Source organism: Brienomyrus brachyistius, unplaced genomic scaffold (assembly GCF_023856365.1).
Source record: "Brienomyrus brachyistius isolate T26 unplaced genomic scaffold, BBRACH_0.4 scaffold32, whole genome shotgun sequence".
Taxonomy (NCBI): domain Eukaryota; kingdom Metazoa; phylum Chordata; class Actinopteri; order Osteoglossiformes; family Mormyridae; genus Brienomyrus; species Brienomyrus brachyistius.
Window position 1 is genome coordinate 2,666,021 of NW_026042307.1, and position 14,246 is coordinate 2,680,266.

General features: G+C 38.3%; 3 protein-coding genes across 7 annotated transcripts in view; 2 read left to right on the top strand and 1 right to left on the bottom strand.

The window, feature by feature from the left end:
- LOC125721176 (coiled-coil domain-containing protein 106-like) overlaps positions 1 to 14,246 on the top strand; it is a 301,470-nt gene that overhangs the window by 221,676 nt on the left and 65,548 nt on the right. The gene's annotated exons all lie outside the window — the stretch shown is intronic.
- On the top strand, positions 69 to 6,100 carry LOC125721161 (uncharacterized). 5 transcript variants are annotated; one of them, XM_048997193.1, is made up of 14 exons: positions 69 to 1,055; positions 1,180 to 1,304; positions 1,730 to 1,762; positions 2,266 to 2,337; positions 2,505 to 2,593; positions 2,710 to 2,812; positions 3,025 to 3,124; positions 3,213 to 3,265; positions 3,523 to 3,604; positions 3,677 to 3,921; positions 4,059 to 4,113; positions 5,323 to 5,511; positions 5,650 to 5,779; positions 5,863 to 6,100. In XM_048997193.1, exons 1-11 carry the CDS (start codon positions 989 to 991, stop codon positions 4,083 to 4,085), a joined length of 996 nt encoding a protein of 331 aa, XP_048853150.1. In that variant the 5' UTR covers positions 69 to 988; the 3' UTR covers positions 4,086 to 4,113; positions 5,323 to 5,511; positions 5,650 to 5,779; positions 5,863 to 6,100. The 5 variants fall into 5 exon arrangements, with proteins under 5 accessions (XP_048853150.1, XP_048853149.1, XP_048853148.1 ...); XM_048997192.1 differs by having other exon boundaries at positions 70 to 1,055; positions 1,188 to 1,304; positions 3,677 to 3,929; XM_048997190.1 differs by having other exon boundaries at positions 74 to 1,055; positions 3,677 to 3,929.
- LOC125721155 (uncharacterized) lies at positions 6,633 to 10,617 on the bottom strand. The gene is made up of 5 exons (XM_048997181.1): positions 9,120 to 10,617; positions 8,796 to 8,892; positions 8,228 to 8,329; positions 7,870 to 8,045; positions 6,633 to 7,610 (listed from the first exon to the last, which is right to left on the bottom strand). Exons 1-5 carry the CDS (start codon positions 10,073 to 10,075, stop codon positions 7,505 to 7,507), a joined length of 1,437 nt encoding a protein of 478 aa, XP_048853138.1. The 5' UTR covers positions 10,076 to 10,617; the 3' UTR covers positions 6,633 to 7,504.

The following is a 14,246-nucleotide window of genomic DNA, read 5'->3' on the forward strand; positions in this document are numbered from 1 at the left end:
TTTCAAAAGCTCGTGGGAGTTTTACTTACTCAAAAACGTTCTGAGGGCAGAACGAAAGGTGATTGGTTCAGAGAAATAACCAATCAAATCATAGAGGAGGCGGGTCTAAAGAAACGGAAGAGGCGGGACCAAGAAACTGAATGTTAGGTGTGAGTTTGAAAAAAATGTGTCGGCAGCAGTATCGGTGAAGCAATCCGGCGCAAAAAAGAAGACTTTCGGAAGATTTTTCGCTGCATTTATTCCAAAGATAAGATTGTTTAACATTTATTTGGTTAACAGAATTTATTTTGATAAACTAGTTTGAGGCAATGAGCATGTTGTTATTCTTTCGCTAAGAGCTGGTTAGCATTAGCTTAAGTTAACGATGTAAATGCTGATAAAATGATGATTGCATGTGATGGATTACTTATATTTGCGTATTTTATAACCACTTATGCTGGCGCACGTTACATTTGAAACTCAGAGTAAGCTGTCTAAAAGGAGATTTTTTTTTCCATTTTGCCAGCAGCCATGACTTGAGGTCAGGTTTGATATTTTAACTGGCTATTTTTCTACATTAATGTGATTTCTTGTTAGTGGTGTAGGGTTCTGAAGGTCCCAGGGAAGGAAGACTGTGTTGCAAGCAATATTTAGTATTAGTAATGTAGGGTAATGCTGCTGCCCTTGGGGCAGGAAAGCTCTGCTGTCAGCATTATTATTGCTAGTGGTTAGGATTAGTAATGCAGTAATGCTGCTGCCCTTGGGGCAGGAAAGCTCTGCTGTCAGCATTATTATTGCTAGTGGTTAGGATTAGTAATGCAGTAATGCTGCTGCCCTTGGGGCAGGAAAGCTCTACTGTCAGCATTTTTATTGCTTGTCCTTGGCATTAGAAATGCAGTTTGTCATTTAATTAAAATAAGTTTGTAATTACTTTTAAGGGATGTCATTCTTTATGTTATTTGTATAACATGTATATTTTAGTTACACAAACACAGTGATTTAACATGGAATGTTTGTACTTTGCCAATTTCTCCCTCTTTCTCTTCAAGCAATATTTCTACAGAGAAACATGAGTGGTAAGCATAAAACATTTTTGTGCCTATGCTTTTAATTGATATTACCTGAGACCTTCAGTTAAAATAATTGTTTAAAAAAAACACATAAAAAGAGGCAGCTAAATGATGCATGTTACTAATGCAGTCTTACAGTCTATGCGGTCCAGAGGATTGCAAAGAAGACATGCCAAAATTGGATGCGTAGGACCCTACCCACTTCACATGGAAAGTTTTCAATCCCTTGTAGAGAGCAACAAAGTGTCTGATGAGGTAACATGTTCTATGTGTTTTAAAGTAAACATTTCTTTGTATATTTGCAGGTAAAGAATATAACAGTATAACAATACAAGCTACATTGGATAAAATTTTCAAAGAAATTCAAATTTTACACATCCAGAATTCTGCTCAAGTTTTTCATGTACTCCCTCATTTCACAGTTAATTATTTCTCATCAGAAACACTACTTTGAAAGCCCTACCCAAACTCACAACATTCTTATGTCAATACAGGTTTATTGGCACGATAGATGTACTTTTACAGGATTAGGCCTGGGAACAGCTAAAGTTGCTTAGTGACCTTGTCAGTTGTTAAAACAGCTATATGAACACATTTGAATTTAGCTATTAGTATAGGTATTGCAGTGCTTTTTCTCTGACTCTTAATTTTCCTTTGTTCTTTGGCTGATGCCTCCACAGACCATAGATGCCTTGTTCCATCTGTTCAGCATGGTAATAGATTAACTAAACTACTTTGAACATTTTGACTTCCTTGACTAGGGTCATTCTACATGTGTGTGTTAACACAAATTGATCATGTGTCTTATTTTAAAATGACCTTAGGTATTTGGATATTGAATATACTCTGCCTAAATGTGAGATTCAGAAAGTATTGTAAAGTGAGCTTCAATTTACTTGACTCTGTTCAATAAGTGAAGTTCGGAGCATTTAAGGGTTGTCTACCTAATTTCTGGTGTCTTTTGTAGAGGTGACCAGATGTTGTGGCAATTAACACCCATACCCTGACCTATATTCTGGAAGGGAACGCAAGAGCAAAGAGCCGTTATTTTATCAAGGCAAATTACCTTGACAAAACTTTAATTGTTAGTACTTGCTAGTTACAGGTAGAACCAATACAACCAATATCAATATAGTTGTTAGTTTGCTAGGAAAAAACATACAAATTATTTGAATTATTTTATTTTCAATTTTTAAAATTTCAATTCTTTTTGTAGAAGAGCATCTTTGAACATAAAAGGGAGGTTGTTGGTCCCTATTTGGAGCATGGGAATCATTGGACATTTTTTGTAAGTCACTCACACTAAACATTTTTGTAGTTTTTTACTTACTAGGTAAAACCGAGCGCTTCTTTCAGTACTGATGTGCCATAATCTAAAATTATTTCTAAAAATATTGCCTCCCAGAGCTGTTGACATAGAATCAAATATTTATTTAAATTTTTTGTTTTTTCTAGCATAGTAATATTGTGGACCGGAGTATAACGTACCTAAACTCACTAGGGGAACAGGATGAGCAGTACTCTAAAATAGAAAAGAATTGGAGGTAAAATAAAAACCGATATACTTTATTTTGTGTATACTGTATATATAAGATTACTGATTTACATTTGCAGTTACATTCACATCATTTGACAGAGCAAATCTTCACCTGCATTTCAGTGCCTATGCTGCATCAAAAGGCTACCTGGGGCCATGGAAAAGGATGAAGCGGGAACATACCCTTCAGACTGATGGTATTTCATGTGGCATTTTCACAGCTGTGGTAATTTTAATTTTTTTTGTTGTTATTGTTATTAATTAGAAATAGATCTTTGGCGAACTTTATGAATTTTAGATATAATAGTCTTTTACGGTTTTACTATGAATGCATATTTGGTTAAGGAACACATTCTAAGAACAGTTTAAGTGAGGCTAAACTAGAGTAATTTTGCTACTGTGATATTAAATGTATCATTCTGTTTGGGTTCCCATTAGTTTGCTGAGATCTTTCTAGAAGGCAAGGAGGAGTATCTTGCTTGCCCATCTGTAGAGCAAGAGAGGGAACGACTAGGGTTACTTCTTTTCAATTCACTTGGTAAGTATATTTATATTTAGAGTTTTTTATTGATTGTCTCTTGTATAAAGAGTAATAATGGAGCAAATATGTTTCCTGTATTTTTTAGATAAGTCGGGTATTTGTGGTATCTGTCACCAGAGTGTGTCTGTGAAGAACAAGGCAAGTGACACAGATATTTTAATTTTTGATAAAATTTAATGTTACATGGTTTTAAATCTAAAAATAAAGAACCTAAACAGATGATAATTTAAATAAAATCCTTTAAATTCCAGTTTACTTCGTGCCTTTTGGGCTAATTTGCCATGTACAACTTGCTAATTGGGTAGTAAAATTGCATTTTAAAATACAATAAAAAAAAGCTCCTCTGGAATTGGATAACCTTGACTTTCCATGTCTTGTGCATATGATCGATCTAGGGAAGATGCTCTTCTTGTTTTGCAAATATTCATACAAAATGTCTACCTGGGAGTCAAGAGGACAGCAGGAGTCTTTGCAAAGGTAGTGAATTTTGGGACTGAAAGTGTATTTATTAAATGTGCTTTGAAAACTGAGCTTGTATGACAAAATCAGAAGACAAGTCAGGAGAAAGTCACCAAAACAGAGGAGTTGAGACAGAAGACAGGTCAGGGAAAGTCACCAAAACAGAGGAGTTGAGACAGAAGACAGGTCAGGAGAAAGCAACCAATACAGAGAAGTCGAGGCAGAAGACAGCTCAGGAGAAAGTCACCAAAACAGAGGAGTTAAGACGGAAGACAGGTCAGGAGAAAGTCACCAAAATAAAGATAATGCAGGACAAAGCCAAGAAGATCAAAGAGGTAAAAGTGTAAGTGTGTGTGTGTGTGTGTGTGTGTGTGTGTGTGTGTGTGTGTGTGTGTGTGTATATTGTGTGTGTGTGTATAGGTGCTTTAACTTTATTGGTACTTTAACCTTTTTTGGTCCTCCACCCTTACAGGGGGATTTCTGGTGGAAAGTGCTCTAAAAGTTTCAGACTTTCACCAAGCAAAGAGGTAAAGACTATGATCTCATAAAATGTTGTTGTTTTGTATAATAGCAAATTATGATATAGATCAGTTTCATTATATTAAAAAAAATCATTGTACAAGAAAGATGGAGGGTGAGGCGCCTTTAAGACTTTCCGTCCACTAAAGCAGGTCACGCGATCTCTCGGCAAATCGGAGTGCGGAGCTTCAGAGCTGCGAACTAGACTAAACAACCCAGACGTGCTGAAGATTTATTTTATTTAGTTTATTTATTTGTGAAGTCTTCCTTAATTCCCCATGTGTCTAACTTGATATAAAATAAGTTTCCGATATCTAACTTGTTTCCGTTAGTTAGTTATAGAAAGAAAGCACATTTCGTTTCTCACTTGTCAGAGTCGTGAAGTAATTGTGTTGACGACCGTATTGCCGTGTTACAGTATATTAGGTTACAATCTCTGTAATTGTGTTAGGAGTAAGCTGCAGTAAAGTTTATTATTTGTTGGTAATTTGTGATTCTTAGTGCACAGGCTGTACTTTACAGGGGAAAGTCCCTTTAAGTATTTATATTGTTTGTTTCAGACCACACATATCCAACAGTATACAGGCCGGTGCCGAGTCATACCTTAAGTTTTACGGAAGTTAATAAATCCTCACCAAAGAGCAAGCATCTGTCGTGCCCTGTCCTAAGTGTTCTTATCGACACCCCATGGCGACAACAAACTCCACCTGAACTAGTGCAGAGCCTCACCTACAATCATACTATCATAACCATTCTTACATAACATCTACAGTGGGGGAAATAATTATTTGTTCGTTTTTTTGTAAGTCAGGAAACTTACAAATTCAGCAGCGGATCAGTCTCTAGTTTATGAGGTAGTTTCATTTTTATGGAGAGAGACAGAATATCAACCAAAAATCAAGAAAAAACATGTTACATAAAAGTTATAAATTGATTTTCATGCCATTGACTGAAAAGTTTTTGATCCTCTACAACCCAGCCAGACTTCTGGCTCCCACAGACTGGCTATGTGGCCATCTTGCACACAGATTACAATCTATCAGTTACAGATACTCCTGATTTTCAGTTTATATTCTGTCTCTCTCCATTATATTATATCCAAATAATTAATTAAATAAATAGTGTTTAACAAATAATTATTTCCCCTACTGTATGTATTCAAAGAAGGGCTTTTTAAGTTATTTTTATTAATGATTCATTGTACATTGATATTTCAGATATCAGGTCACTTCAGAAGAACTACGGAGGAGATGCTCTCCACCAGAGAGCTACTCTGTGAACACTGTGGTGGCTTATCTGCGGAAGGCCAAAGGACAAAAAAAAAATTGAAGAGAAGTTGACAGAGATGGAGGTGAAGCCATCAAAGCGCACAAAGTTGACTTCACAGTGCTACAAACTTTGTGAAGGTAATAATGGAATGGGAGAATAAAGGGTACCAAATCTTTGTCCTGTATCACAAAACTTTTACGAAACCCATAATATTGTTACAATTATTTTTTACATTTTATATGAAGTTTCACATTATTACAAATTACTGTGTGTAGATGAATGCAGTGATCTGGCTGGGGATATAATGTACCTGGCAGCAAAATTCATCCCAAAGGAAAAAGTGGGTCAAGCCTTGTTGGAGGATGGGAATGTCCATGCGGCCATGGCCAAAACAGAAGACTGCAGGTCATTAATTAATACACTTAAAGGTAACAGAATAATACAATTTAACTGGAAAGCTAAATAACTGATGGTCTTTTCAATTGTAGGAAGACACTGGAAGCTGTGAATACTTTAGAAAGTAACTGGGAAACATTTGACCTGGCTACACATGGTCTTGGGCCTGCAGTTATGAAAGGCACTTTTGCTTTAATTGATTCTTGTCTTAAAGAGAAATCAAGACTCCAAAAATGAGTAATTTTTTTTCTTGCCATTTTATGTTCATTGTGTTCAGCTGAATTAAAAAAGTAATATGTGCAATACAAATAAAAAAAGTATTTCAAGGTTTATTTTGGCCTGCTTACATTTATTCATTGTTTAAAACATCACTATGCATACTTAGTGTTACCTGTTATACAATTGTTTTTCCTAGGTCTGGAAAACATATTCATAATTAGTTGAACTCATTTACAAATCATTTACACAGCTTATATCTAAACTAAAAAGAAATACAAATTTAAGTTTACAATGAAAACTATTCAATTTCACATTTCATATTTCAACTACACATTCATATTCTAGTGCATGCAGATTATATACAAATAAGAAGCAAGTGGTTTATAAATTTATAGATTTAAGAAGATTTGTATCAGAAGTTTTACATTTTACATGCCATGTATGATGCCAAGGAAGAATTCTAAAACATTACAATGATGTTATCTTACTACTGTATTAATCTAATTTATGCTTTGTGTAGATCTCAAAAGTACTGGAGAATGTAGTTTTCATGTATGTGCACCACTCACTCACAAAGCACATTAATATTCAAAGCACCTAAAATTATTTAATTTTTAAAAGAATTCTAATAATGAATGATTTGTCAGTTTTTATTTTTGCAGCATTTTCCTTCTTTTTCGCCTAGTAGGGTAATTCATGGTGAGTACATGTTTCGCCTTTTTTAATCGTTGGCGATAGGCGTGCAGTACAGTTATTTTTCTTTTTCTTGACCGAATATTAAAACGTGAAAAAACTGGTTTGTATGCCCTCTCTACCATCTTGTAAAGCTCCTTATTTTCAGTGTACTTCTCTGATTGGCTCCATTCCATGAGGTCTGTTAACATGGAGTTCAGGTCAACTTTTGGCTTTATGTTTGTTTTCTGGCAATCTGATTGATTAGAGATTACCTCACAAGGTGTCAGTGGAGGATAAAGGATGCTGTGAACCAAAATACAGACACAAGTTTCATTATGACTATTTGCTATACAGGTACAGAATTTTGGACTTTGTGATTTATAATTCCTACACTCCCACCACTGTAAAAGACTGTGAGGTTTTCATCATCTGAGTTATAGGAGTGACAATCAATGATTTTTTTAGCAAGAGCACTCCTGGTGTCTTGAATAACTAGTCCTTGTTGCTGTGTTGTTCTTGAGAAAACAATATGTTTACAAAGAGAACCACTTTTGGATGTTCTGCAGTCACATTTGACCATCACCAAATCAACTGAGTGAGGCTGAGAGCTTGTATGAGATGGAACGAAACATATTCCCTCTTCATTAAAATTTAACATTTGAATCCAACCCCATCTCAATCAGACTTGACAGCATCTACTCCCTTGATTCGTCCGCTTTCTGCCAGGTCATCCATGTAACTTACAATTACAAGCAATCAGTCAGTAGAAATAGTCATAGTATCAAGAAATAATTTATGACATTAAAAATTAGCATGAATTATAAATTTGGATTTGTAAATTTACCAGTAATATTTGTGAACATCACCACAGAGCAGTTTAAGGAGTAGGTCAATCCATCTGTTGGTGTTCCCTTTCAGGAATTGATATTTCATCGTGAGGAAGAATCTATGTGAGAAAGATTTCTTGTCAGTTAATATATTAAAAATTATTGTTTTAAGGGATTTTTGATATGTTAGGTTTTTGCAGAAAGTTTGCAGTTTTGACTTTTTTGTTACAGAAGACATGCAGTACGTATTTACAAAAAATGTATATATTTGCAGTGCTAAGTATAGGTATACATTAGCATAAGTATACATTTACAAAAAAACATGCCTAACAAAATTCACACTAACAGTTTTTGATAATCATATAAAAGGTCCTATACCTCTCTGCTTTGTTGTTGGTTTCACTGTTTTCATGATTGAATGACCTGCCAAAATTAGACCACAGCTCTCCACAGGAAATCCACTGATTCTTCAGGTAAGTAGATATGTGTTTACTTCCAAGGTAGGAATCCAGCTCTTTACATTTTGCGGCAGACGTGTTGTCAAACTCATCTTCCTGAGTAGGAACATAAACACTTTATTTTTTTATTTATTTTTTTACTTTACAACAGTTTGAAAAGCAGAAGCTGAAGCACTTGGGAGTAAAAGAATCTATGCTGAAGACTAACATTTGACAAAGCTTCAACTAAATAGAAAAACAATTGTTTGACAGTATCGTGAAACGTGAAAAAGACTTACTGTTAAACACATCTTCATTGACACCATTGCTTGAATCACCATGTTTCTCTTGGCCACTGGCAGGTTTCCTCCATCTCGTTTCACCAACCACCTATGCACAGCCTACATTTAAAAGGAAATAAAAATTGAGTGTTTCGTGAATTATTGCCACATGGTGCGAGCAGGCAAGGGAGTCGAGCAGCCAGATTGACGGAGGAATGGGGTTTATTAGGGTCGAACAGACAGGACTGATACTCACACAGGGGATTGACGATACAGATCTAGGGGAAACTAACAGATGCGGACTACTGTAAATACACAAGACAAGCTGAGTTTAACGAGCAACAGGTAAGAACAATCAGGCAGGAACACGAGGTAACGAGGTGGGCGTGGCACACGAGGATCGGACAGAGCTGGGCGTGACATATTTTAACTCTTAGATTTTAGAATAGACAGATACTGTTGTTTACAAGGGATCTGTGACTTATTAGCAAGAATTACATACATTGTAATACATTACTATTTTTGCAGTGGCTTCAAAAGTCATTTAAAAAGGATTTACATTTGCCTGAACGATTCTGAGCTTTACCTGCAGCACGTGAAACCAGCAAACAAGGACCTTTGCTGATGGAAATATCTCTCTTACTGCATTTAGCTCTTTTAGATCTCTGTCAATCATCACTGACCTATGCAGAAATAAGAGAATATGCATGAAAATAATGACTGTGTTTTGCTAAACAATATAGAGGACAAAAGGGCTCCTGTCTTATTTTCAAAAGTTTTACAGCACCTGCCCACTATTAGAATTTGAACAAGCTATTTTTAAAATTTCAGGAAAATACTATTTTCTGTGACATGGCCTATTTAAAGTCAAATGTTCATCTCAAAAGTAGCTTAAGTACACTTTACAGACCGAGGAAGAAAGCCAGGATTAGAAATTGAAAGTTTTTGCAGGCAGAGAGAGAGTGTAGATGTTGATTCCTGACTGATAATGAAGTATGCAAATGGGTATCCTCTTCCAATCCAGCTTCTCAGAAGCAATGCATAAAATGCATAGCCATATGAGGTCATGCCTTTGTAGGTGGCATCCATAAACATCATGGGATGTGGATGTTCTTTAAGTAGTTGTTTTTGCCAGGGTGTCTGTACTACAATAATCAGTGGTTGGTCATCACTTAATGGCTGATAAAAACAAATGTTCTCCTTTAGCTCTGATGTGCATAGTTTGTCCACACTGATACTGTCTTTCACATCAGCAAAAATTAGAGCATTTATGCTCTTCTTGATCATCCTAATATCCTCTGGTGTAACATAGTATCGACGATTGCATCTATCTGTATGTCCATGGCGCTGTGCCCAATCAACACTCTTCAAAAGTGTTTCTGAGACCGATAGTCCTTGCTCAAGCCACATATCTATAAAAGCCAGTAGTTCTGGGTCAACACGGTTTTTTACACCCTCTTCTTGAATGTTAATATCATGTCCACTGTGTTTCAGCATTTTGTGCACAATAGCACCTGTAAATCCAGCATCCTTGATTATACTGAAAGACACATAGGCCCTGCAAGAATTAGCCCTGGTTTTGTTTGGTTCTCCTTTGCTATATCCTGTTGCTTTGTTTGATCTCTCACATGCGTAATAGTAATAGTTCTTGCGAGGACAGACATGAGATGTAAAATAGCTGTGAGTTTCCTCTTCTAGCTTCTTGATATAGGAATGTATGAAATCCTCCTCCTCCTCTTCAAAAACAACAACTTCTTGGATGACCTCAGGATCTTTAACCTTCTTCATTCTTCGTTTGACACCTTCAATCCAAATGTTCTCCATTTTCTGAAAAAGTAAACAAAAATTATGATTGTATTCTACCATATTCTCAAAACAATTTTTTTATGTTAAAAATACACAAAAAAGGGACAGTACCTTCAGTATCTTTGATACTAAGTCCAGGGTATTACTAAGCAAGGGAAACAGCATTACTAATGCAAAGGACTAGCAATAAAAATGCTGACAGTAGAGCTTTCCTGCCCCAAGGGCAGCAGCATTACTGCATTACTAATCCTAACCACTAGGAATAATAGTGCTAACATTAGAGCTTTCCTGCCCCAAGGGCAGCAGCATTACTGCATTACTAATCCTAACCACTAGCAATAATAATGCTGACAGCAGAGCTTTCCTGCCCCAAGGGCAGCAGCATTACTGCGTTACTAATCCTAACCACTAGCAATAATAATGCTGACAGCACAGCTTTCCTGCCCCAAGGGCAGCAGCATTACCCTACATTACTAATACTAAATATTGCTTGCAACACAGTCTTCCTTCCCTGGGACCTTCAGAACCCTACACCACTAACAAGAAATCATATTAATGTAGAAAAATAGCCAGTTAAAATACCAAACCTGACCTCAAGTCATGGCTGCTGGCAATATGGAAAAAAAAATCTCCTTTTAGACAGCTTACTCTGAGTTTCAAAAGTAAAGTGCGCCAGCATAAGTGGTTATAAAATACGCAAATATAAGTAATCCATCACATGCAATCATCATTTTATCAGCATTTACATCGTTAACTTTTTAAGCTAATGCTAACCAGCTCTTAGCGAAAGAATAACAACATGCTCATTGCCTCAAACTAGTTTATCAAAATAAATTCTGTTACCCAAATAAATGTTAAACAAACTTACCTTTGGAATAAGTGCAGCGAAAAATCTTCCGAAAGTCTTCTTTTTTGCGCCGGGTCGCTTCACTGATACTGCTGCCGACACATTTTTTTTCAAACTCCCACCTAACTTTCAGTTTCTTGGTCCCGCCTCCTCCGTTTCTTTAGACCCGCCTCCTCTATGATTTTATTGGTTATTTCTCTGAACCAATCACCTTTCGTTCTGCCCTCAGAACGTTTTTGAGTAAGTAAAACTCCCACGAGCGAACAGCTTCTTCCCTCAAGCAATCCGTCTCATGAAAACTTCACAATAAACGCGAAACACACAACATTATCATACATCCACTTATCCAGTTATTTAACACACATACTTATTTACACTTCTAATTGCACCTTACGTACATAGCTAATTGTTTACTTTATATTTTGTATATTGTAAAGTTATTGCTATTTTTGCACATTGTATGTCTAATATAACTGTATATTGTTCTTTTTTATTACGTCTTTTTTCGTGTCTGGTCCTTTCACTGTCATTCTATTGCACTGTGGAGGTTATGTCACTACAACAAATTCCTAGTATGTGGAAACATACATGGCAATAAAGCACATTCTGATTCTGATTACTCTATTAATTGGAAGTCAATCATTCTTCCAATATCTTGTGACTTCCAGTCCAATCCAACTATCCCACCTTAACCTGGGAACATTAGATACCTTGGTATTCACATTTCTGCCAAGCTGTCAGATCTGACGTGATTAAATCACAATCCTCTGCTTACTTAAAAAGATAGAAGATGACCTGGCACGGTGGATTAATCTGCCCATGTCACATATGGGAAGAGTAGCAACAATAAAAATGATGATCTTGCCAAAAATTAACTACATGATCTCAATGGTTCTGAGTCAACCTCCGCTGACTTGGTTCAAATCACTGGACTCCTTAATTTCAAAATATTTATGGAGATCCAAGCCACCATGAATAAAGTTTAAAAACTTTACAGAAATCCAAAAACTGTGGTGGTATGGAACTTCCTAATTTGTACAACTACTTTCTTGCCAATAGGTTGATATATGTCCTAAAATGGACTACGCAAACAATTTAGACCTTAACTGGCTGGATATTGAGCAAACTTTCTGCAATGATATCTGAATCTAGGACCTGCCATTTAACTGTCATATACTTAAACAACATTGCTGTTTTAAGAGCATTAACATCAGCTCATCGCTGACAGCCTGGTGGGAATTTCTTAAAATGAACCAAATTTCACTGGTCCCATGCAAATTGACACCAATGTGGAATAACCCTGACATCCTGTTAAATAAAAAAAATGCTAAACTTCCTTGCATGGCATAATAAAGGAATCAAGTGCCTCGAACATATAATCCAAGACATTCGCATGATATATAATAATATAGCAGAAACCTATGGCATTGAGAAAAACAAATACTTAGAATATCTTCAGCTTAAATCAATAATACATCATAGATGGTGCCGTAAGCAATTTGATCTGGAGCTTTCAGCTATAGTAACAAACTTCCTAATAACTCCAACTAGAAAACTACTATCTAGGTTTTGTGTGCATCTAGCAGAATCGGATACAATGATTTCTCTCCCTACCCACAAATGGGAAAGGGATTTACTCATCATGGGGGTCCTCTGGTGTTCCTCTTGTGTGGGGGATGGGGGGGGGGGGGGCGGGCGGGGGTCAGGGGATGGGGCCTCTGGGTTTTGACTGCGCCGCTGCGCTAGGGTGTGTGGGTTTGGGGCGGGGGCTCTGTCGGCTGGGGTCACTGCTCCGGCTCCTGGGCGGGTGGTCAGGGGGTGCAGGGGGGGGCCTGACCTGCCAGAGTCGGGGCAGCATCTGCCGTTGGCATTTCCAGCATTGGGCCCTCGGGCGCTGTGGGGTGCTTGGGAGGGCGCAGTTGGAGGAGCGTCTATCTCGCTTTGGAGAGGTCTCAGGTAGCCGACGAGTGGGGGTCACTCTGACTGGCCGGACCGGCTCCCCGTTTGCCGGGGGGCCTGGGCTTGTGTCATCCTTGACTGCTAGCTGAGGTCTCATCGGGTGTGGTGGGGCGGGACTCTCCTGTTCTGTGCCTCGGGGGAGAGGGGGCGCTTCCCTGCTGCCGGGTTGCCTGTGGCGCCCCTGAGCCTCCCGGTTGGTTGCTCCTGTTTGTGGACTAATCGAGGCCAGTCAGGGATCTGGCCCCAGTGCCGGGGGGGGGGGGGGGGCACTCCTGGCATGCCCTTATTGCTCCCCGGGGCCTGACACTACATTTCACAAAACACTAGGGCTTTGAGGGGCAGTAGAGAGGTGCACCGAGGCACTGCCCCACAATTTTTACTTGCACATTAGACACCACATGACACTAGGGCTGTGGAGGTGGGTTGGGGCAGGTAGGGCTCTTCCGTCTGCCAGCGGTGGGGTGCCCCTGCCACAACTGCCTACCGGTTTGTTGCACTTTAGTTATATACACAGTCCATGCTACATTAGGGTATATATTGGTATACTTGGAAGTATGTTGTAAAATTTTATCTACTGTAGGAGCATAATTCATTTTATTTACTTCCTTCAGGTGTTAAAACTTGCAGTTCTTGGTGGCAAGGATGTACCAAGCACCACTAAGAGAATATTAGCAAATCTCTTGACACCAGAGTTGGCACAAGACTATAACTGGACAGGTGCCAAAGGGAAAAAAGAATTTAAGAATAAATTGTTAAAAATAATTAGTGACATTAGCAATACATTTCTATTAATGGGGGCGGCATGGTGGTGCAGTGGTTAGCACTGTTGCCTCACACCTCTGGGACCCGGGTTCGAGTCTCCGCCTGGGTCACATGTGTGTGGAGTTTGCATGTTCTCCCCATGTCGTCGTGGGGTTTCCTCCGGGTACTCCGGTTTCCCCCCACAGTCCAAAAACATACTGAGGCTAATTGGAGTCGCTAAATTGCCCATAGGTGTGCATGTGTGAGTGACTGGTGTGTGAGTGTGCCCTGCGATGGGCTGGCCCCCCATCCTGGGTTGTTCCCTGCCTCGTGCCCATTGCTTCCGGGATAGGCTCCGGACCCCCCGCGACCCAATAGGATAAGCGGTTTGGATAATGGATGGATGGATGGATTTCTATTAATGTACATTGGATTTGTTATGGATTTTATACAATTAGTTAAAGGTCCTTGAATGATTTTGCTGTCATTTGAAATTCTCTAGAGTTTAAATTAAGGCCTACAAAATGGAAATGTTTAAATTGCAATTATTATTAAATTAATTATCTCTGTGTTTGGACCTGTTACGTGCCATAAGTTTTGAGGGAATGTCTACTAATTCTTCAGACCTCCTGCCCTCGTCCCGATTCGCTGGCTGCAACTTCGACCCCGCCTCTCCATCCAGAC

What these genes read in the sequence shown, in the direction of transcription:
- LOC125721161 (XM_048997190.1), top strand. Translation starts at nt 989, where the DNA reads ATGTTTGTACTTTGCCAATTTCTCCCTCTTTCTCTTCAAGCAATATTT. An exon ending in ACTTCTTTTCAATTCACTTG is followed by an intron (nt 3,125 to 3,212) that starts GTAAGTATATTT and finishes TGTATTTTTTAG; the next exon opens with ATAAGTCGGGTATTTGTGGT. An exon ending in CAGCAGGAGTCTTTGCAAAG is followed by an intron (nt 3,605 to 3,676) that starts GTAGTGAATTTT and finishes TGACAAAATCAG; the next exon opens with AAGACAAGTCAGGAGAAAGT.
- LOC125721155 (XM_048997181.1), bottom strand. Translation starts at nt 10,075, where the DNA reads ATGGTAGAATACAATCATAATTTTTGTTTACTTTTTCAGAAAATGGAG. An exon ending in GCTGGTTTCACGTGCTGCAG is followed by an intron (nt 8,330 to 8,795) that starts GTAAAGCTCAGA and finishes TTTTAAATGTAG; the next exon opens with GCTGTGCATAGGTGGTTGGT. An exon ending in ACCAACAACAAAGCAGAGAG is followed by an intron (nt 7,611 to 7,869) that starts GTATAGGACCTT and finishes TTTCTCACATAG; the next exon opens with ATTCTTCCTCACGATGAAAT.